The 23053-nt window shown below is 48.7% G+C and overlaps 1 protein-coding gene across 2 annotated transcripts; it reads left to right on the top strand.

Annotated features, from left to right (window-relative positions):
* Positions 1-191: 191 nt before the first annotated feature.
* On the top strand, positions 192-20460 carry TMEM139 (transmembrane protein 139). Of its 2 annotated transcripts, XR_012896759.1 has the most exons (5): positions 192-612; positions 3049-3357; positions 5715-7866; positions 13724-13919; positions 20324-20460. XR_012896759.1 is itself a non-coding variant. In XM_006111373.4 (3 exons), exons 2-3 carry the CDS (start codon positions 3110-3112, stop codon positions 6124-6126), a joined length of 660 nt encoding a protein of 219 aa, XP_006111435.2. In that variant the 5' UTR covers positions 192-612; positions 3049-3109; the 3' UTR covers positions 6127-9523. The 2 variants fall into 2 exon arrangements, 1 of the variants encoding a protein (XP_006111435.2); XM_006111373.4 differs by lacking the exons at positions 13724-13919; positions 20324-20460 and having other exon boundaries at positions 5715-9523.
* Positions 20461-23053: the final 2593 nt, after the last annotated feature.

Below are 23053 nucleotides of genomic sequence, written 5' to 3' on the forward strand. Positions count from 1 at the left end.
AACCTACATTTTCATAGAGTTCATAAAAGTTTTATGTATGGACCATGTGCTTCTGGGCTGGGCCTGGGTAGGGACCAGGTCTTTCTACAGGGCAAGAAGAGAGAATAAAACCCGTTTGGAGACAGGAGAGTTGTATTAGCAGAGGGAGGTGGGTCAGAATTACATACACAAGCACACCCACACCACACACCCCGCCCTTTCCCCCAGCCAGCTTCCTGCTTTGCTAGGACAGAGGCTAGGACAGATTGAACAGCAAAGGGAAGAACGGGGAAGAGAAAAAAGGAGCGAGAAGGAGCAGAAAAGAGATGAGAGAAAAAACGAAGTAGATGACCACACACACAGAAGTGAAACTTTAGATTTATTGCTTGGAAAAAGGAGGCCAGGCTAGTGTAACAAAGTCTCCCTGTGGTTTGCTACCTTCCCACTCTCACTGCTCATCAGCATTTTATAAAAAGAGCTACCTTCGGAGTACAAAAGGAGCCAAGGTCTCTGCCTCAGGTCAGGGAAAGGAAGGTAAAGAACAGAGTCAAAAGAGGCTTTCAGACAGTTCCTTGGGATGAAGAGAGAAGGCAAGAGGACATGTCTGGAACTGGCTCTGGAAGGCTGTCTCTGGTAAGTGCATGCTTAAAGAGATGGCACAAAGGCTGCTACAAAGGACTGTCTTTATGGAGTCAGCTGGAGAATGAGGGGTCTGTGTGTATGAACATGTGCTCCCAGAAGTGCAGATGTGTATAGGTATAACTGTGTATGTATATACAGCTGTGTGGTTTTTGTGCGGGAGGGAGGTGTGTAAAAGAGAACACGAGAGTGCACATGTAATTAGGCTCACAGGGTTAGCCCCATTGGAGCAGTGCACTGATGAGGTGCTTCAGAGAGGCAAATGTTATTAGGATATTCCCTCTGACCTCTTTAGTAGATCAGCTGCTGGCTTGATGCATAAGATTTGATTAGCCCTAGTCTGATCTGTATAATTACACCTATTAATGCTCTTAATATTATCTATCCTTTTTTAAAATCAAGCCATGGCATCTGACACACGGGGTATATGACAATTTGTTTGTGAGTATGCCTGTCTATTGGAGAAAGCTTGAGAATGTGCTAAGGAGTATCTGTTTGTTGACCTATGTTACAGTTATTCTGGGTACATGCATGAACCTGTAGGGATGTGTGGTTCTGAGGGTGTGCTCACCTGCATGTGAATACATGCACATGCAAGAATGTGCCTATGAGAGTATGTATGGAACTGTGGTTTTGTATCTGTGGCTTGTAGGTGTGTGTGTGCTTGAAGGTGTGTGAATCTGTGTCTTCTGCAAGATTAAGCGTTAAATAAAGAGAAATCTCATTTTCATTAGAAGCACAAAAATCATCTCATGGAAGGTCCAGGAAAATGGCCTGGACTGGTGTCTCTTCCTACCATTTCTCTCTCTTTCTACGTCACTGTTTCTGTCTTGTTCATGTCCTCTGTCCCTTTGTCCTTTCTCCCCGGGCAAGGGCCAATGGGGCTGGCATTTCTTAGGTATGCAGCATTCAGTGTCAAGCTCTCCACTAGCAACATGGGAGGCAAGGGCCCTCCCTTTGCAGAGTGTCCCTGGAACTGTCAAGGTTTGTTGACCAAGTCTGAAGTGCGCTTAGGTGGGGAGAGTGGGACACTGAGGCAGGGCTTTCATTGTCATCACATAAGGAAAATGCTCCCTAGCCTGCGATGAGCTTATGACTGGCCTGTGGCAACAATGGTCACTAACAGCTAAAGCAAGGAGAGGGCTCCCTCAGGTGTGAATTTCCCTAGGACTGGCCAATTGTTAGAGGAGACTTGTACTAGTATCAGTCAGTAGAGGGTGCCCTTGCACTGTAATTTTGTTGCGCTGCTGTAAATATTGTGCCTGGGGTTTGCCACTAGGTAGGAGAAGGGAGGGGTGTTTAGGTTACTATGACGAAAGCCAGACAACTCCTTATTTCTGGTCTTTGCTTCAGCACCAAACAGAGGTTCCTGGTGTTTTTCACATACAGGCTACCACACAATGATAATCAGTCTCCTACAGCAAAGAAAACATGGCAGGAGGAGTCCAGCAGGGGGAGGGGAAGTAGTTTAGTTGGAAGGAGACAGTACACCGACCATGTAGACGGAATTTGGAGAGGCCACGTTGCATCTAAAAGAAACCCCAAGCTTTGTGCTGAGTTTTGCCTATGTGCTGGAATCAAAGATAAGTCTGCTCATAGCCATGGACTATGCGTAGACCTGCAAATCTGTGGATACTCACTTTGGATACCCACAGGCCATTTTTTATGGATCACAGATCAGATGCAGATAGAAATTTTATATCTTCTCAGGGATCTAAATATGCAGCTGGATGTTGCATGTTATCTGACAACAGATGCAGCTAATATTGAGCTCAGGCAGCTTATATTCCTGTGTTCAAGGATTCAAGTATGTGTGTACCACGTTCCATGATCTTTTGTTACTTTGTTGTGTTCGCATGTCCATTTGTTGTATATATGCCTTCATGGGAGAGTGTTTGCATGTTTGTATGTGTACATTTGTCCACACTAATTTCCTCATATTTGTACATGTGTATGTTGCCCTGTAGGCACATTTGCATATCTTGCCTGTGTTTGGTGTGTATTTTACATAAGCATGTCCTCATGGTGATGTGTATTGCTGTTAGGAATGTATTTACATATATGTGCCGTGTGTTCTACATACGCATATTCTTGTGGCATGTATTTGCATGTGTGCTCTAGGAATGCAAAAATCCATTTAATCTGTTTAACCAGTTAACTGCTTGAATGGGACGGGCGGGTGCGCTCCACTAGAATGGAGCCGTCCCCAGCCACATCAGGCAGTTCCAGCCCATCAGTTAACCATAACTGATGGGCTTCACCCAGTAAAGGTGATGCGTGCCAGTTAATTGATTAACCATTCACATTCCTAATGAGCCCTCATGTTGGTGTGTCCTTGTGTTCGCATGTATTTACACAGTCATGTACGCATATTGACATGTTTTCTGGAACTCATGTTTCATGTTCCAAACCCCTCCATATCTTCCACAGATCTCTGTTCCCCCAGCTGCCCAGCCTTCTCCCATTGCCTGCCATCAAAATCCACATCACCATGTGGGTAGAGTCACACTGGAGAGGCATCCGCCAGGCTCTGTTGTTTGTCTTCACCGCAGCGCTTCTAATTGGGGTCACCATGCTGGCTATCTCCTCTAACATCAACCCAGTGGGATTCTTCTTCCTGGGGGTCGGGGGGGTGTGCCTGATTGGCTACCTGCTGAGTGTGTTTGTGGAGTGCTTCCTAAAGCAACGGCATGTACAGGAGACAACTCAGGCAGCCACAAGGAGGCAGAGCCAGGCAGGGTAAGCAACTATATGTACTACTTCCCTTTATTTACCCAGTCCTCAGCCACAGCTTTTTGAATCTTTCCCTTTCCTCATCCTTCTTCTACCCTTCTCCCAAGGGGCAAAACTCAAATTCCATTCCAGGAGGCACAGCATTCTCTTCTCCCATGGTAGAGGTTCCCAAAGGCACAGAATCTTAGCAATGTAGGGCTGGAAATATCCTCTAGAGCAGTGGTTCTCAACTTTTTTGAAACCTGGGTTGCTGCCTCCCCAATCTGTATCAGGGAGATAGATATCAGGGACCATTACTGGTCCTCAGACCAGACATTGAGAAAACCTGTTCTAGAGGTCATCTTGTGCATCCACCTTTGTTAAGACAGGGCTGAGTACAGTATTCAGTAGAACACGGAAATCACAATCATGGTATCCAGCCCAGAAAGCACCCCACTGTGGTCCCCCAAGTAAGCATGCTCTGGCCAGCCAGGGGAAGTCTGGAGCTAATTTCCCTGTTTACTTGGGAGACCATGGAGGCACCGGTGCATTCACACCTTTGGAACCAACATTTACCCAAAAAAAGCCCACACAACCCCAGAAATTCCTGCATATGGGCCTGGGTATTCCATTCACAGACTCAGAGACCATTTCAGAGATCTAGCCCAGTCTTCTTTGCCCCGTGTAATCACGTCGTACTCCAACCTGCCCTGTAACTCTTTCCTGAATGCTAGAATCACTAATGAGCCAGCAACTATTGTTTTGCAATAAAATGAGTCAGACAAGGAAGGAGATAAAAATAATGGGGGAAATACTATGGGGAATTTCAGCTAAGTTTGTGCTGCCAACTTCTCCAGACCTCATCTTTACGGCTATGTCTAGACTGCAGGCTTCTTTCGGCAGAACCTTTTTTCAGAAGAGATCTTCCGAAAAAACTTCCGAAAGAGAGTGTCCGCACACAAAAGCATATCGAAAAAGCGATCTGCTTTTTCGACAGATAGCATCCAGACTGACTGCACACATTTAAGCTGTGATTACAATGAATGGAGTGGCCACCAAAGCACTTGTGCTTTTTCCTCTTTCCTCTTCTTTCAAAAGATCTCCTCTTCCCTGTCTTTCGGAAAAAGGCTTCTTCCTTGTAGAAAGATTACCAATGCTAAAAAAAACCCTCTGTTCTTTTGATTTACTTTTGGAAGAACGCGATTGCAGTGTGGACGTAACTCAAGTTTTGTCAGAAAAATGGCCATTTTTCCAACAAAACTCTGTAGTGTAGACATACCCCAGGGCAATTATTCCCTAGAACAGTAGTCTGTAATTTTGTATGCCTCTGTATTTCGACTGTTCAACTTAAAACACATAAGGACTGAATTTGGGGGCGTGTAGAACACCAGCAACTCCTGTTGGCCTAAATTACAGCGCTGGGTGCTCAGCACCTACATAAATTAGACCCGATTGTCTATAACTATGCACCCAAACATAAAGACTAAGCCTTAACTTCTCTGTACCTCCATTTCCCCATCTGTAAAGTGGAGCTAATAATAAGTTACCCATCTTGGTAAAATGCTTCCTGATCCTCAAATGCTGTATTAGGGGGGATATATTATTATTATCATCATTATTATTGTTGCTATTATTACTGTTGTTAATAATAATAATTATATTTAAAAGGCAAAATATATAAACTAATTTTAAAAAGTTCAAATGGTATTCATTGCCACTGGGTATTCTGGAGGCAAATACCTCAGGAGAGATTTTTAAAAGATTATATATTATTAGGAAGAAATGCATCTACAATGTTGCTGGCTAGGAAAAAAATGACAAAGGCAGTCATTTCTCCTGAGAGACACCTCTACTAACTCTACATTGAATAGAAATTTCCTATTATTTAATCTAAAATACAATATTTCTTATTTTTCTCTTTGTCATCACAAAACCTGTTATTGCTAGTATAATAGAGCTAAAAGGTGCAGTCTTTTTTCTCCCAAAATAAGCCATGTTGATTTTAAATGTTTGTAGCTCTGCTATGTCTGCTAAGCTGAGCCTCTGTTGGTGGGTCAGAAGGCACCAGACTAGATAGACACGTGATATGATCCATTGTGTCAGGTGTTAGAATACCACATTAGACAAATCATTGTTTGGATCCTGCTTAGTAGGTGGATGGGATACTGAATTATAAAGACCAGTATTCTGATCTAACTTAGCAGGGCATGGCATACAGGACCATACAAACTAATGGTCGGAGCACTGCTGACCTGTTGATCTATTGTCTGTTGCATGGTCCCAATTCTGGAGGACCCAGATCCCCTTTCTCACAGGTTTATCTCCATGTAGTGTTTAAACATCACAATGACTCTTTAGCTGATATCCCTGTCTTTTGTGTGTAGGGTGAATGCTGCCTATGAAGCACCAGCCTATGAGGAGGTGGTGACAATGACACCAGCCCCGACAGTCTGGACAATCACCTCCAATTCTGGCACCGTGTCCTCAACAGTGGGGGAGCCCCCCCCATACAGTGTGGTCATTGAGCCACCCAGCATGGCAGAGACTGGGGTGGAGACCTTCAGCGTCTCAGTGGCATCAGGCACCAGGCGTGCCTCTGAGGCAGATGCGGGCTCCAGGCTGCACCTTAGGTTGGTGCTGCCCCCTAGGATGCAGCGGTTTGCCTCTGATATCCATGATGTCAAAGGTGCTGAAGAGAGGCTGGAGCGGTTGGAGCCACTCACCCCACCACCTGATTATGAGAGTCCCACTGATGATGACGTCTTTGCAGAAGTTTTCCAGCCCTCAAGACAGTGATAAAACAGACAGAGCTTGGTTGTTATGGATGAGGCACCTAGCCCATATAGTGCCACCACAAACTGGAGAAAGTGGCGCAGTGTTGTGACTCATATCATGGGAGCACAATGCAGGATGTGGGGCTAGGGTTGCCAGATGGATACAAGAAAAATACCGGACACACTTGACATTATATCACAATGTACATCACATCTTTTTTAGAAAATACCGGACATTTCTATTTTCTCATTTCTATTTTCTCAATTTGTTTCCTGAACAGAAAGCTCAAATACTGAACTGTCTGGTTCAAAACCGGACACCTGGCAACCCTATGTGGGGCAAAAGCACAACACTGAGACCAGGGCTGTAGTCTGGAAGTGTGAAGAGGATAATGCACAAAAGGCCCCTGTTCCAGTACACACAGTACACTCTGTACTTCTCCACACACAATGTCCCCTCTCTCCTTCACTTCCTACATATACTACTCACTGTCCACTACCCACTCCAACACCATCCACTATTTTCTACACATACACACACACACTATGCATTACCTCCCTACATGGACAAACTACAAACAAACACAGACTCCCTCACTCACACACACATACAATCTGTTATTCCCTGCACAAACACATTTACTGCTTCCTACAAACATATATGTACTATGTAACTTCTCCAACTCTCATGAACCCACCATCCTTACGCACACACATATGCCAATGTCCTGTAGCATTTCTTAGATTTCATGCTATCTTGGCACCTTCTTCAGAAACTGAGCTCTCCCAGATATGATACAATAATGATATAATAAGTCCAAAACAGACTGTGAAGATTTACAAGGATGCCTAACAAAACTGAGTGAAAGGGCAACAAAATAACAGATGAAATTCAATGGTGATAGTTGCAAAGTAATGCACATTGGAAATCCCTATTGTATGTATAAAATGATGGGGACTAAATTAGCTGTTACCACTCAACAGAAAGATCTTTGAATCTTTGTGAATAGTTCTCTGGAAATATCCACTCAATTTGCAGCATCAATCAAAAAAGCTAAAAGAATGTTTAGAATTTTTAAGACAGGGATAGATGAGAAGACAGAAAATATATTACCTCTATATAAATCTTATGTTATGCCCATATCTTGCAGATCTGGTCACCCCATTAAAAAAATACCTTGGCATTGGAAAATGTTTAGAAAAAGGTGACAAAAATAATAAGGGATATGGAACAGCTTCAGTTTGAGGACAGATTAATAAGACTGGGGATTTTCATCGTGGAAAAGAGACAACTAAGGAGGGATATGATTGAGGTCTCCAAAATCATGACTGGAGTGTAGAGAAAGTAAATACTGAAGTGTCATTTACTTCTTTTCATAACACAAAAAGTAGGAGGTCACCAAATGAAACAAGCAGCACATTTAAAACAAACAAAAGGAAGTATTTCTTTACACAACACACAGTCAACCTGTGGAATTCTCTGCTAGAGGATGTTGTGAAGGGCAAGACTATGTCAGGGTTAAAAACAAGAACTGGAAGATAGATCCATCAATGGCTATTAGTCAGGATGAGCAGGGATGGTGTCTGTAGCCTCTGCTACAAATTGGGATTAGTACATGATTCCTTCTGAAGCACCTGGCGTTGGCCATCTGAGAAGACAGAATACTGAGCTAGATGGACTCTTGGTCTGGACATTCTTATGCTCTGTTCTGATGGGCTGTGAATTAGAGACCATCCCATAAAGTGGTTTGTTCAAAACCAGGTGAGTCTTAGATGAGAAATGAAAATAAGTGACTACTCACTGGCAGGTACCGAAGACAGTCATAGCCTTGTAGAGGTAGCTATACATTGTATAGGCTCTCTGCAATCCTGGCTGTGGATTCCCCCCTGAAAAGCTATTTGTGGAGCCCACACCACAGATTGCTTTATTGGCTTCATGGACAGAAAGAAGATGGAACAGAAACAAAATTTAAAGAAAGCCAGGATAAGGAATTAAGAGAGTTAACTGTCATGAACTTCTGGGACAAGAATCAGAAGGGTCAGTAGATGGAGAATTGATTGAAAAAAGTATACTGGAAAGTCAGAGCACTGCACAGCTGTGCAGAGCCCAAGATGCTCTGCATCCATGGAGAATGAACAAAGATCTAGGTTCCAACCCACTACAATCTTGCATTTTTTAATTTGTATTTTTAGGGCTATTGATTTATGTTTTTAAAAGTGTGTTTCAGCTGAAGTTTTACTTTCCAGTGATGACTTTTTAAATGTTATTTATATTACAGTAATGGCTATCTGTCCCAACCAAGATTAGAACCTCATCATGCTAGGCTCTAATAAACAGATAGTCATTGCTCCAAGCAGCTTACAAGACAAAGGATGGGAAGCAAAAAGTGTATGTGACCCCTTTCTTTTGGTCTTGAAGTATATTGATTCTGTTTCCAATAAAGGCACTATCAGAGAGAGAAAGAGAGAGCTGGTTCCACTGGAACCCTCTTGGGCTCGTCTACATTGGCCCCTTTTCGTCTACATTGGCCCCTTCAAATTAGGAATAAGATCCTCCGGAAAAGGGCGCTTTTTCCGGAGGATCGGGGCCAGTGTAGACGCTCTTTTCTGGCTTTTCTAAAAGCCGGAAAAAAGCGGCGGACATTTTTATTTAAATGCCACGGGGGATATTTAAATCCCCCGCGGATTTCCCTATTGCGATCTCTGAAATTAACATGCCCCTTCCGGAAAAGGGGCCAGTGTAGACGTAGCCTTTATGTTCAAAACAATACTACAACACAGAAGGGACATGGAGGACCCTTAAGAATGAAGCAGTAGCTAGAACAATGACCCTAGATGCATACTGCAAAGCTCACTGGACTAAAAGAATGAATTGTTGGTCAGACAATGAGTTATTGTGCCAGCAGCAGTGGTGTCAAAACGTATTTGGAGGAAAGAGACAAATTCCATGTTTAATACTGGTCTATAGTGGTTCAAGCCAGTGTTTTTCAACCAGCATTACAAGTATCCTTAGGAGTACTCAAGAGAAGTCCGGGGAGTATGTCAACACAACTGAAATTTGGAGAAAACTGAATTTTTGTTCTAAGTTTTACAGCGCTTTATTATTTTTTTACTTTTTACACCCAAAAATTTCATCTCCCACCCAGCTACGATTAACTTGTTTAAACAAATGTGTTGCAATGGTAGAAAAAAATGTGTCTGAAAACTACTTATAATTCTTTTTTTAAATGGGTACTTTATAAAAAAGGTTGAAAAGCACTGGTCCAAGCTATAGTTCATAACTACCCCCCTCCATCCCCACTGCCCACACACACACACAACATACAGTGGAATGTCCCCTGAGAGCAGTGGGAGGTTTGTACAGAGATCAAAGGACGAAAGTGGCCTTTACAAAGTAAATAAATATTCAGTGATTATTATTTGTTCAGAGCCTTATTGTCACATTTGGCATTGAGGAAGGAAATCTGCATCTGGCTGGGCCTCTGCTATTTCTGCACCTTGTGTCTCCTCCTTCTCTTCTCCCTGCTCTGTTTCTCCCCACCTTCCCTGTCTCTGTGAGCTGCTTTGTGTTTTCCTCTTCATTTCCTTCCCTGTTACTGCACCCATTTCCTGTTTCAGTGGGTTCCACTTCCTCCTTAACTCTCATCCCAAACAATAACAAACTGGGGATTAATTACTCAGTGTTGACAATGGCAGGTATCATTGGGATTTAGAGCACATTCTTTAATCAGATTAATACAGGTCTGGGGAGTGAGTCTTTCAAGCTGTATGAATACTGAAGGAGACATGGCTGTATTGGTTAAATTCTGTTCATCTTTGGAAGGTTAGTGCTGCAGCCATAAGGACTAGAACCTTTTTTTTAAATGAAAGTTTAGATTCTGGAGAATGTGAACATTTCATGCAGGTCACAAAATTACTTCAGTTTAGTTGCAGGTGTAGTTATTTCAGCGAGGGTAGTCGGGATTTACTGCTGAGGTGTCCTCGCAGGTTTCTGGCTCCGTTGATGATGATAAGCAGAAGGCTGCTTGTGTGTGTGCTCAGTGATGTGCGCTATGTCGACTTGTGCACTTAGTCTCCACAGACTGCAGATCCTAAGAGAGCCCCCAAAGACCACAAATCAGATAAGGATTGAAGGTGCCAGGCCAGGTTTACTGTTAAGCAAAGTACAGTAATAGTTGCCAATAGACGAACCATTATGCATATGTACTTGCCACAATGCAATGACTCAATAAGTGGGAAATTTCCACTGCCCCTCCAGTCATCCAAAGACTGTCCCCCCAAGACACCATTTTATATACAGGTACAACAAATCACACCTCACTGCTGTTACCACCCTCTGACACTACTTAGATACCACCCATCACCCTGTACCTCGTGGTTTGATTAGATCATCTCTATCCATCATGCTGTCATTTTAGACCCTTTCCTGAACCTGAATCTGTGTCTGTGAGGAGTGGGTACCAAGGTCTTTTTTAATGAGCTAGTGATACCACATGATTTCAATTTATGACCAGTACCAATTATTGCTCTGCAGTCGGTACCTAGCACCAATTAGTGTTTTGCACTCTCAGCCCTGTTTGTGCCAAGTTCTGTGAGGTAGGGCCTGCCTCTTGCTCATAGCTTAGCCATGTTTTGTCCATTGTCAGGGGTGGCCCGTGTGTATAGGCCAACTCGGCCGTTGCCTAGGGCACCGCGTTAAACGGGGCACCCAATGATGACGTCACTCCATTGAGGGCTGTGGAGGCGGGGGCACCGATTGCGCATTCTGCCTGGGGCGCCAGCTGCTGGCAGCCCGCCTCGGGCCGCCCCTGTCCATTGTTATCTAGGCCTCAGGCCTCAGACCAGGTCTGTGCTGCATTCGCTTTAGGCCTTCATCTTGCTACATTAGGCAGTTTGTTTGACAGGCAAGTCCTAAAGCAAAAAGAAGAGTTTCATTTCTAACTACCACTGATTCATTGCATTGTATGTCTACACTTAAAAGGCTGCATCAGCTCAGCTCTACCAATGCAGCTGCACTGTTGTAACACTTTAATGAAGATTGTTGTGAAGTTTAATTGGTTAATGTTTGGAGACACTTAGATCATGCAAAGCTGTATAAATGTGAATGCATTTTTAATGAATTCATCCCTTTACCACTTAATGAGTTCATTAAACTCATTTTGAAAATAAATATTCCCTGAAATATTGTGCCTCACCCTCCCTCCATCTCATTCCCGCTTAACGGTTGATGGAGTTGTCTTGATGAGAGAAAGAAGCATTACTTGTTCAGAGCATTTCAGAGCCTGAAGTTGAAATGAGTGGTTCTGAGAAGATTTTTGTCCCATATAGCTGAAGATTTTCCTCAAGATTTCAAACTGAGCCTCATGCCTACCAATTTCCAACTAAATGGAAAGTCTTCTTCAGATTCCTCCCAGAATCCTAGAGCAGGCCAGTGATACAATTTTTATGTGGATGCTGCCCATAGTATTTTCCCCTAATTTTAGGAAAAAATGTTTTAAAATCCAACAAAGTTAAAAATAAGGTCATTTATTTGGAGAGAAGGATGAAAGGGAGAGAGAAAAAATATAGCTCAATACCCTCAAGTAAATGAATCCAAACTTACATCATTAACTCTCCATAGTCCCTCAACTGACCCAAGAATTTTCCAGACTACATGCATTTGGATTTCAAAGCACTTTGAAAAATCTGCTTTTAAACAGAAAGTTCTGTTGTACCTTAATTATGGATGTCTCTAGATTTTTTTCTCTACTGCTTCTCCTGTTGGGTATGATGTGGCCAGCATCTCCTGCAGGAGAGAGAGGGGCATTCAATTTTTTTTAAAGGAAGGATCGTAAACCACAACAAAACATACTTCTTTGGTGTAGCCATCCCACAATAGTTATGCACACACACACTTTCCTTTCTATTGAAGAGAGAGAAGAGCTTGTGCTGAGTTCTAATGGAAGGGAAGGAGAGGGGGCTCCATCAGCATTCTGCTGTTAGCTCCAGTCTCCTCAGAGCCAGGAGTCTTTCTCCCCTCCCATAGAAAAAAAGGAGGAAAGAAGGAAGGAAGGAAAGAGCAAGCACTTTTGGCAAAGTGTAGACAGTGCTCAGTTTTTACAGAGACGAGCATGGCCAGGAATCTTTCTCCCCTAAGTCCCTCTGCTGGAGACACGGGGGGAGAAGAGCTAGAGCTAGATCCAGATCCTCAGATCCTTCTGCCCACAAAGAATCCTGGAGCAAAGGCATGTGGACAAGGTTCTCCATGAGTACTAGCACCCCCAGCTGCTCCAAGATGACAAGAAGGGACTCAGGGCCAGGGATGAACCTGTCTGGATCAGGGATTGGAACATGGTCCTCATGGGTGGTCAGTGAAGGTAGGGCTGGGGAAGGCAAGACTCCAGCCCCACCCCTTCTTCTGGGGCTCCGCCCACCATGAGAGCCAAGCCATCTCCTCGCCTGCTCACCACAGGGAGGTGGAGCAATACCCCATGCATTCACCCCTCACCACCATGTGGAGGGGAGCGGGTGGGCGCACAGTCCTAGTCTCCCCATTCTGGAGCACTGGAAGGGCGGGCAATAGGGGCAGCAACACTCCACCCCCAGAACGCCTACAGCAGGCATTCTGGGGGAAGAGTGTGGGCAGAATCAATCTGGTGGTTTGGGAAGGCAATGCCTTCCCCGGCCTAGCATACCAGCCACCCATGATGGTCCCCTTAAAGTCCCAGGATTTCCACTGAATCAGGAGATAATCTTAACTCAAATCTAACTTACTCCCTGCTCTGATTCTGCCTTCCCAAGGGGAACATTCCCAATTCACAGACCCTGCAGCTGCAGACCCTACAAGCTATTGGAGTCAGCCTGCCTATGCCTGGAGTCAGGGAGCTAGACTCAGAGTCATTTGCATCACATTCTGGGAAAGAGGTGGTGAATCAGAATGGGGCTTTGCTGTTCCTTACAGCCTTTACTCTCTCCTGGGACACTGGACCTGATGTAGAAGTTGACACACTATGGCCGTGTCCAGACTCAGCGGTTTTTTCGGGAAAAGTAGCCTTTTCCCGAAAAAACTTCCCCTGCATCCAGACTCAAGCCGCGTTCTTTCGAAATTATTTCGAAAGAACACGGCTTTTCTTTCGATGGCGGTAAACCTCGTTTCACGAGGAAGAACGCCTTCCTTCGAAAGTTCCTCTTTCGAAGGAAGGCGTTCTTCAATGTAAAGAGGCCGTCTTCGAAAGAGAGCATCCAGACTCGCTGGGTGCTCTCTTTCGAAAAAGCGGATTTCTCTTTCGAAAGAAGCCTGCAGTCTAGACATAGCCTATGAGAGAAGTTGGCAGGTCAGGAACAACAGACCACATACTGTGCACATAGGGTGGCCAGATGGTTGCAACAAAAATACCGGACACACTTGACATTACATCACAATCTACATTACATCTTATTTAGAAAATACCAGACATTTATATTTTCTCAATTTTTTTCCCAAACAGAAAGCTCAAATACTGGACTGTCCAGTTCAAAACCAGACACCTGGCAAGCCTACCCCCACACCCTTGGAACAGGCATTGTGCTCAGGGTGGAATATCTGATTCATTGATCAGGTGCATAAGAAGAGGTTTCACCATTTGTCTTTGTCTCTCTAGACTGGGACAATGTTCACTATCTGGGCTGGTGCTGTCTCTTCTGAACTCCTGATTCATGAACACCTGATCAGAATGGAGACAGACCCCTTGATCCTCGCTGGCTCCAAAAGCCCTTGGTCAGAGGAAGAGAGTGAATCTCAGAGCCAGTGGTGGAGAAGAGCTGACTCCCTTCGGACCCATCTGGTTCTCTAGGAAGGTATCTGTGACTCTTCTGTACACACCATCTCCTGGATCTCATGAAGGGAGCAGGGGAGGTTGAGCAGGTGGTAGGGGAATTTGAGGGTCTCACTCCCAAAGCCAGCCAGTGCCCTGACTTGAAGTTCCATCTCCTTCCCCGTCCCTGAAGGAGGAAGGGCCCAACATAGCACTGACCAAGGATGGCCCTCTGGAATACAGGCTAGGAAGACAGAGTGGGAAATGGATTTCAAGTCCTCAACCCCCCACCAACAATTAAGGTAAAACTGCCCCCTGACACTCCTCACCATGCTCACTTCCAAGATATATTGGAGCCTGCCTGTGTCTGGAGACTCCCCACCCTAGCATGGCAAGCCTGAGGTCAGACAAGCCTTTGTGCAAAGCCTGCAAAGGAAGGGACAGCCATGGATCATAGTTGGGTACAGTGGCCATATTTTCTGACCCAAAAATAGGGACACATTGTTTCCATTAGCCATGCCCCTTAGGCTCCACCCACCTGCCACAAGAAGGTCTGCTCCAGGATAGTACTTTTGGGGTCAAGATGGACACATGACCAGAAGTAAAGGGTGTCATGTGACCTCTCTAAGACCTCTTCCCACTGACCTCTACCAATAGGAATGGGTTTGGGCCCCATAGGACATTCTTCCCCCCCCCCATGCAACTATACTGCAATTGCATTAACCCAGGCTCTAGACTTGAGGTCCTATGACACTGCAGCACTAGGAGTCCAACCTCAATTCAAGATGAGATCCAGGATCCTAGACCTATTAATTTACAATGAAGATGCAGCCCCATTTGACTCAGGGCCTGGGAGTCACCCAGAACTATCCCACAATTTCATGGGACAACTTCCTTAGTCCTCTTAACTGATGATGCTTACCGGTTCCAATTAACTGGTAATCAGAGGGAGCTGGAGTAAATCCCCACCTGATGCAGGCAGCAGGCTGCTTCAGTCCTACAGAGGGCCTGATGTAGACAGGGGTTGCTCTTGTCCAGAGCAGCTCCTGTCTGTGGAGGACCTGGGGGCCCCGAAGGCAGGGACTGTGCTAGTGTCCAGAGCAGCCTCTATCTGAGAGGAAAACCAGTCTGCTGTGGACAGGGTATGACCGACCAGGCCAGGTCTGGGCACAGCTGTGGGCGTCCGCTCAGGGCGAATTGCTCAAACTCAGGGCTCCTTACAGCTCCAGACTGGGGACCTTCCCAAACAGGCCACAAACCAGTCATACCAAGTGCTTCAGCTGCCAATCTGGCCAGGCAGAAGCCTCACAAGCAAAAACCCTCTGACAGCCAGCTCTCCCTGTGCCCCAATCAGCCCCGGGCCGAACACACAGGTGAGGGTTGTTAGAACCCAATCTCACCTATCTCGAACGGGTTCGTCAGGTCCCAAGAAACCAGCCACAGGTCCCAGCCAATCTACACTCTGGATCTTACCCATAAGATCACACTGAGCCAATTCTTTAGAATCTAAAATCTAAAGGTTTATTACTAAAAGAAAGAAAAGCATGAGAGTAAGGCTGTTAAAGAAAATACATTACATGCATCAAATCATCCAGTTCTCGATACAGGGTCTGAGCAGAGATGTTACAACTGCTACCTTAAAAGTCTCTGGTGTACATCCTTTGTCAGGATGGGTCCACAGTTATTTCCGGCTTGTTTTTCCCTGCAAGGCCGCATCTGGGATCAGGAGCAAAACTGAAGACAAAAATGGAGGGTGCCACATGGCACTTATATACCTCTCCTGGCATCTTCTTGGCCAGAGAAGGTCACATGGTCCAATGACCTATCCCTGTGTCCCATCTTGCAGCCCTTCGACCCTGGCTGGTTTGCAGGTATCAGTCACATTCCTGAGCTTCATTGTCTCCTTGCTAATTAGCATAGCCATTGGCTGAGCATTCCTTGCCCATTGTTCAGCCACAGACAATTTTCCAGCATCCCTACAGAGTACATGTTTATAACTCCACATACAGATATCATACAAGTACCTGAATAGCATATACAGAATCAGTAGAACACAAGCTTTCATGTGCCACCTCACATGGCCCTCTTTGTATACACTTTGGAGTAAATACCTTCCCTCCCATGGATGCAGCAGTGATCTGACTGCTCCCCTTAAAATCCAGTAACTTGACACAAGGGATGCTCTGGAGGGGGCTGGGAGTTGCTCGCAGCCCCATTGTGACCTAACATTAACAGGTTAACTGATGAATGGGAATTTACATCCCTAATGAGATGTACTGCAGCTGCATTTTTTGAAGTTACTGCAAAATTATCAAGTATCTTCCATTTCCACAAGCCAGAATGACAATACTGAACTAACCATGACAATTACAGGGTGGAGACCATGTACCTAACCCTCAGCACGACTGCTTGAAAGGTACATTTTCCATGGAGGTTAAGGAGGCTCGGCTATTTTATATGTAAAGCTACTGAGAAATGTATATGTCAATACCGTGATGACAATGCCTATATTAAGTAAATAATACTTAATAATAAATGCCAAATGAGACCACTTCCCAACCTGCTTACAAAGGGCCTGATCCAATTTAAACTTTAAGCTAGGATTGGGCCCAAAGCAATCTGTTGACATTACTCAAAAAGATCCAATTAGCATTTATTCACCCTTCAAAAATATGAGGGACCAATCAGTAAAAGCCCCACTGCCTGTTAGAGGCGATCTTTTGAAGAAAATTGGAGACTTTGAATTGACTTCTGACAGCAGCACTTTCTTTCACTGAACATGGGGTCTTTAGCACAGGTTTCACTTTGTGTGTCAGAATAACTCAGAAATGCGTTGTCACAGCTAACTCCATTCAGGTCTAGACAACATGCAGGCCAAGACAGAACAAATCCCTTGAAGCTGAAAGTCAAAACATCTCACCTCTACACAGAGCTCACAAAGGGCTTGTTTACCCAGACACACAAGTCACTGCAACCCTCTCTGAAGAGAGATGATAACATCCTGCCTCTCTGTGGACGTGCCAAGTGTTTTCACATGGCATCTTAACACATTGTTTAAATCATCAACTGCTTGGATGAGGAAGTATCAGAGGGGTAGCCGTGTTAGTCTGAATCTGCAAAAGCGGCGAGGAGTCCTGTGGCACCTTATAGACTAACTGAAGTGTAGGAGCATAAGCTTTCGTGGGCAAAGACCCACTTCGTCAGATGAGGAAGACTCACAAAGAGTCTGTCCATCATCCACTCTAGAGTGACAAGGTGATTTCACCACTGTGGTAACAGACCCCATTTCTCTGTGGGCCTTTGTGGAGCAGCAGGAAGCCTGGAGTGGTCTCTCAGGGTGTCTAGACTACAAAGTGGCCTTTTTTCAAAAAAACTTCACCTGCATCTACACTGCCATCACGTTCTTTAGAAATTAAATTGAAAGAACTTGGCGGTTTTTTCAACAGTGGTAAACCTCATTTTACGAGGAAGAATACCTTTTTTCAAAAGAGCTCTTTCGAAAAAGAGCATTCTTGAACGCAAACAAGACTTTTTCGAAAGAAAGCGGGGACCACTTACCCACAGAAAAATTAGGTAGGGACCACGCAAGTGAGTCCAGAACCCCCAACCCTCACTGAGGTGGCTGGCCTCTAACTCAAACGTCTCACTCCTCTGGTGCTCCAGCCCCACAAGACGTGGGGAAGAGACAAGGAGGACTGAGGTTCAGGGGTTTCCATAGATCAGATTTATTGTTCTGGTGGATTTTATGGACCTCTTTAGGTTTTGAAGTGGTAACAAAAATGAGGGGTTTAGTATGTGGGACCGGATTGCCAATGAGTGGGATAGGGATGGGATGCAGTTATCTGAGAGGGAGGTGGGGGCAGAAGGAGGAGAGGTTGAGAGGTCAGAGTGGGAGGTAGGGTGCAGAAGCAGACTGGGAGTAGGGTGTCTGGCCAGTGGCAGGGAGCAGGAGCAAGGGAGGGTCCAGTGTGTGGCAAGGAGGGAGGGTACAGGAGCAAAGGTAGATGTAGAAGCAGGATGGGGGTAGAGTATCTGGGTAAGGGGGAGTGTGCAGGAGTGGATTAGGGGTAGGATGTCTGGCTAGGAGGGAGTGTGCTGAGTTGGCCAGAAGGAAGGGTGCAGGAGAGGACTGGAAGTAGTGTGTCTGACCAGAAGGGAGGGTATCTGGCCAGGAGAGAGGGTGCAAGAGGGGACTTGGAGTAGGGTTGAACCTTCCTGGTCCAGCACCCTGGGGACCTGACTGGTCCCGGATGATGGATTTTTTTAGTCCAGGGGAGGTCATTTCAGTCCCCTTGCTGCTGCTCCTGCCACTGGGCTTCCTGGCTCCCCCTACTGCCATAGCCCAGCTGAGCCATGCACAGCCCAGCTGAGCCATGCACCAGTTCCCCGCACATCCATACCCACACCCAGTTGTACCGCACGCTGGTTTCCTGTACCTCACCCCTTTCCCCCGCAGCCCAGCTGAACTGTGCATTGGTTCCTCTCACACGCCCCCTCGCAGCTCAGCTGAAATGCATGTCAGTCCCCACACCTCCCGTCCCTGGCAGCCCAGCTGAACGGTGCACTGGTTCCTTGCAGCCGCCCCCTCTCCTTCTAGCCGCTCACTTGCTTTCGTCCGCTCCCAAAAGGCAATGCCTCCCACTGCTCCTATTGGTGGATTCCCAAGCAGCAGGGAAAGGCTCCAGGAAATGTCCCAGGCTCCTTATTCCCCCAGCAGAGGGCGGGGGAGGGGAATCAGCAGAGCACAGCCACTTCTACCTGTGTTCAGACCCTCAGGGCTTTTCAGGATATTTCACTGCTGCATGGGGACACCAGGACAGGAGATTTAAAATCAGGACTGTCCTGGAAAATTCAGGATGGGTGGTCAGTGTATAGTTGGGAAATTGGGAAAACTTCTCCTCCCTGTCAATAGCCCCCTCCTCAGCCAATCAGCATTGAGACTGTGAAAAATGGGAGGCTGAGAGGTCTCAAAGGATGGCCCAGGTCACAGGAGGTGAGCAGTGTCAGATCATTTCAGCCCCACCTCTTTGGGATGGCCTCCTACAAAGCCATCACATCTGCCCCTGCCTTGCATTTCTGTCCTCCCTGGCTGATATTAGTATCTCTCTGTGAGATCACTACCACTTCACCACCTTTCCCCAAAAGGCTGAAGTCCTGCAACAGGCCATTGTGGTGTCACTGCCACACCCACTCCTTCACTACAAGGCTGATATCCTGCCCCTAGCCAGTTTCTTGGGACACATTGACTGATCAAAATACATGAGCTACAGACAAACAATTACTCATAGTCAGTGTTCAGCAAGTATTTGAGAAGAACTAGCACATTTGGGTACGTCTACACTACAGCGCTAGTTCGAACTAACTTAGTTCGAATTAGTTAATTCGAACTAAGCTAGTTCGAACTAGCGCATCTAGAACTAAAAACTAGTTCGAACTAGCGTTTTGCTAGTTCGAACTAGCGCGTCCACACTGATTGGACGCAGGGGGGCATTTAAGGGCAGCTGAAACCGGTTCTGGCAGGGCATCAGGTCAGCAGTTGCTTTGTGTGGCTGCTGTCTGAGGCTATCTGAGGCTCGTGCTTAAAGGGACCCCCCCTGGACAGCCGGTTCTCAGCTTTTCCTGCTTGCTTGCCAACCTCGCCGAGGGACAGCAAAGCGTCGGTCTCTGTGCCCGTCTGTGTCGGTGCTTCCCTTCGGGGGGGACCGCCGCAGGTGGCAACATGGAGCCACGGCTCGCCCTGCACCTTCTGGTGCACTTTCTGGACTTGCTGCTGCAAGCCTGCCAGCAATGGCTCGAGGCTGCCTGGCACCACCTGGGGAACGTCAGCCCCCTGCCTCTCCGCCTGGCCGTCCTGGGGGCCGTGGAGGAGCCGCGGCGGCGCCCCGGCACCAGCGTGCCCCGCCGCATCTGGCGTCTGGACACCAGCAGCGACTGGTGGGACCGCATCGTCCTGGAGCGCTGGGACGACCGACAGTGGACCCAGAACTTTAGGATGAGGAGGGACACCTTCCTGGAGCTCTGCGAGTGGCTCGCCCCTGCCCTGCAAAGAAGGGACACTTGCATGAGGCCCGCCATCCCTCTCCAGAAGCGGGTGGCCATCGCCCTCTGGAAGCTCTCCACGCCGGACAGCTACCGATCCGTCGGGAACCAGTTCGGCGTGGGGAGATCCACTGTCGGAGCAGTGCTCATGCAGATACGGCGCTCGTCGGCCACCGAGCCGGGGGGGTGGGGGGCTGCGAGGAGGGGATGGGCCGCCCCAGGGACAAAGGGGGGGGCAGGAGGAGGCGAAGGCACCCCGCACCAGAGGGGTCAGGCTGTCCCGGCCGTACTACACGCCGCCAGGGGGGTTGCTTCCGGGAGTGGGGCGCGGGGCACTGCCAGGGCACGCACGCTCCCAGCCACCCGGGCGCCCCACTGATTGACGCTTTGCTGTGTCTCTCTCCGCAGGTGGTCAAGGCCATCAACCGGGTGCTGCTCCGCAGGGTGGTCCGCCTCGCCGACCCTGATGCCGTCATCCGGGGATTCGGCGCCCTCGGCTTCCCCAACTGCGGGGGGGCCATCGACGGGACGCACATCCCCATCCGTGCCCCGGAACACCAGGCGTCCCGGTACGTGAACCGCAAGGGGTACTTCTCTGTCATCCTGCAGGCCGTGTGTGACCACCAGGGACAGTTCACGGACATAAATGTGGGCTGGTCCGGCAAAGCACACGACGCACGGGTGTACCGGAACTCCTCCGTGTGCCAGCGGCTGCAGGACGGGACCTTCTTCCCCGACCACCACATCAGGGTCGGGGACGTGGACATGCCCGTCTGCCTGGTGGGGGATGCCGCCTACCCACTGCAGCCGTGGCTCATGAAGCCCTACACGGGGCACCTCAATCCCTCCTGCCAGGCCTTCAATAACAGGCTGAGCAGGGCCCGCATCGTGGTAGAGGGGGCCTTCGGGCGACTGAAAGCCCGCTTTCGATGCCTCCTCACCCGTCTGGACCTGGCCGAGCACAACATCCCTCCCGTGGTGGCGGCATGTTGTGTGCTCCACAATTTGTGTGAGCGGAAGGGGGAGGCTTTCTTGCCAGCCTGGATGGCTGAGGCTGACCGCATGGCTGGACACTACGGTCAGCCCCGCACCGCCGCCGTCCGGGAAGCCCAGCGGGGGGCCGTCCAGATCCGGGAAGCCCTGCGGGAGAGCTTCCAGGTGGAGGAGGAGGAGGACTGACCTCTCCCTGCATGCCCCACCGGGGCCTTCTTCCACCCTACCCCCCCTTCCCCTTTCCCCTCCCTACCTACTGTCAAATAAAGACACCTGTTTTTCCAACAAAAACGTCTGTTTATTTCACAGAACTGGGGTGGGGGAGGGAGGAATGAAGGTGGGAGAAGGGAGGGGGAAACCGGGGACGAGGGAGCTGGAAGGGGAGGGGAGGGAAGGGAGGAAGGGAAAGGAAAGCTCAGGGGTGGGAGTCCGGCTGCCTCTCCCGTCTCGCCACACTGCGGGTCCGGGGGCGTCGGTGGGGAATGGTTGTGGAGGGGGGGGCAGAGAGGACAGGGGGTGTGGAGGAAGCAGGAGCGGAAGCAGGAGGAGCAGGAGGAGCAAGAGGGGGAGAAAGAGGGGGAGCAGAGGGAGCAAGAGGGGGAGAAAGAGGGGGAGCAGGGGGAGCAAGAGGGGGAGCAAGAGGGGGAGCAGGGGGAGGAGGAAATGGAAAGCGGTCTAGCAGGCTCTGGAGGTGGCCTCGCAGGGCACGGCCCTGCTCCTCCAGGGCCTCCAGACTCCTCTGGCGCAGCCTGAGGTCCTCCTGGACCCAGTGGTCCTGGAGACGGAGCTGTCGGTCCAGGAACCGGAGATGCCGCCTCTGGTAGTCCTCCTGGTTCCTGGCTGTCCTGCTTGCCCGGGCGCGGGCGGCTGCTGCAGGCGGTGTGGTGCGCCCTGCAGGCCCCGGTGCTGCAGCTGTGGTGCAAGAAGACCAGCGGTCAATGACCCCAGGGGCCCAGGTGTGTGAAACCCAGCTCCCCTCTGCAAGGCCAGGGCCCCTGCAGGATCCCCAGCTGCTGCTCCGTGGTGGGCAAGGCCCAGGCGCACGGTCCCGGGGCTCCCTCTCGCCCCAGCCCCCCGTACACATAAGGGGAACACGAGGGTACTCACAGGTGGACGCCTCCCCGGCCTCTGATGATGCAGGCGAGCGGCTCTGTGGGGTGCCTCGGGGGTCCCGGGTCCTGGGAAGGCTGGCGGCAGGCTCCTGGCTCTCAGAGCCCTCTTCCTCCTCCTCGGTGTCCAGGAGCGGTCCCTCTGCCCCGGGGTCAATCACGTCCCGGGGGGCAGGGACGGCATGAGGCCCCAGGATGCGGTCCAGGGCATGGAAGTGGGGGCAGGCCTCCGGGTCAGCCCCTGGCAGGCAGGCCCGGGAGTAGGACTGCCGCAAGTCTTTAATCTTGCAGCGCACCTGCTCCCGGCTGCGCTGGTGGCCCCTGGCGGCCAGGCTGGCAGCCATGCGTCCGTAGACGGCCGCGTTCCGGTGGCTAGTGCGGAGATCGTGGACATTTGAGGCTTCCCCCCAAACCTCGATGAGGTCCACGATCTCCGCACTTGACCAGGCGGGCGCCCGCCTTTTGCGCCCCCGGGCAGGCTCCCGGGAGCCGCCAGGCTGGTCGTGGGGAGCAGTGGAGGGCTGGGAGCCCTCGGATGGCTGGCTCATCCTGTGGCAGGTGCAGGCTGTGCAGGCACGGGTGCTTGCAGCCTTGCAACTGGCACAAAGTGAGTAGCCAGCCCGTGGCCCTTTAAGGGCTCCGGGGCCGGGAGGGGGGCAATAGAGTTTCCCTGGTGTTGGCCAGAGTGGCCACCAGGGAAACCTGGGAAGCCTTAGCCTCCCACTAGTTCGAACTAAAGGGCTACACAGCCCTTAGTTCGAACTAGCTAGTTCGAACTAGGCGTTAGTCCTCGTAAAATGAGGTTTACCTAGTTCGAACTAAGCGCTCCGTTAGTTCGAATTAAGTTCGAACTAACGGAGCGCTAGTGTAGCGCCTAGGAAAGTTAGTTCGAACTAACGTCCGTTAGTTCGAACTAACTTTCTAGTGTAGACATACCCTTTGAGAGAATCAGGAACTACAATAGACAATAAGGGTATGTCTAGAATATATCCCTCTGTCACCAGAGGGATGTAAATTAGACATACCGAAATTGCTA

This window comes from Pelodiscus sinensis, chromosome 1 (genome assembly GCF_049634645.1).
Source record: "Pelodiscus sinensis isolate JC-2024 chromosome 1, ASM4963464v1, whole genome shotgun sequence".
Classification (NCBI taxonomy): domain Eukaryota; kingdom Metazoa; phylum Chordata; order Testudines; family Trionychidae; genus Pelodiscus; species Pelodiscus sinensis.

Coding starts and splice junctions, on each gene's coding strand:
- TMEM139 (XM_006111373.4), top strand. CDS start 3,110: ATGTGGGTAGAGTCACACTGGAGAGGCATCCGCCAGGCTCTGTTGTTT. Junction 3,358..5,714: donor AGGAGGCAGAGCCAGGCAGG/GTAAGCAACTAT, acceptor TTTTGTGTGTAG/GGTGAATGCTGCCTATGAAG.